Source organism: Penaeus monodon, chromosome 23, assembly GCF_015228065.2.
Source record: "Penaeus monodon isolate SGIC_2016 chromosome 23, NSTDA_Pmon_1, whole genome shotgun sequence".
Lineage (NCBI taxonomy): Eukaryota > Metazoa > Arthropoda > Malacostraca > Decapoda > Penaeidae > Penaeus > Penaeus monodon.
In genome coordinates this window covers 7,927,401-7,927,694 of record NC_051408.1, presented here as the reverse complement: position 1 = coordinate 7,927,694, position 294 = coordinate 7,927,401, and the positions used below count along the sequence as shown (strand labels likewise).

General features: G+C 66.3%; 1 protein-coding gene across 1 annotated transcript in view; it reads right to left on the bottom strand.

Moving 5' to 3' along the window:
• The window catches only part of LOC119588118, a gene marked incomplete in the record, with an annotated part of 60,132 nt that overhangs the window by 8,126 nt on the left and 51,712 nt on the right, over positions 1-294 (bottom strand). The window contains 1 exon segment of the mRNA XM_037936826.1: positions 157-218. Within this exon segment, the coding sequence (XP_037792754.1) occupies positions 157-218 (62 nt within the window).

Sequence of the window (294 nt, the reverse complement as noted above, 5' to 3'; positions counted from 1 at the left end):
CATGACACAGCGAACCACAGGGCGTGGTCGCTCTCTGGTCACTCATGATCCGGGCCTGTGGAGGAGGGGGGCGGGAGGGTTCGGTATCCCCAATAGAAGGGCCGGAGACCCACCGCTTCCACCAGGCTCCTCCTCCACTCCCCTCCCCTCACAGGCCTGAGTCATCCACGGGGCCCGAGGCTCGACTCGCTCCGTCAGCGCATCCCCGCCCTTCGACCCTGAGGAAGGAGGCGAGAGTGAGGGTTCTGCAGACGGAGGGAATGGGGGGAGAGGGGGGAGGGTTCTGCAGACAGA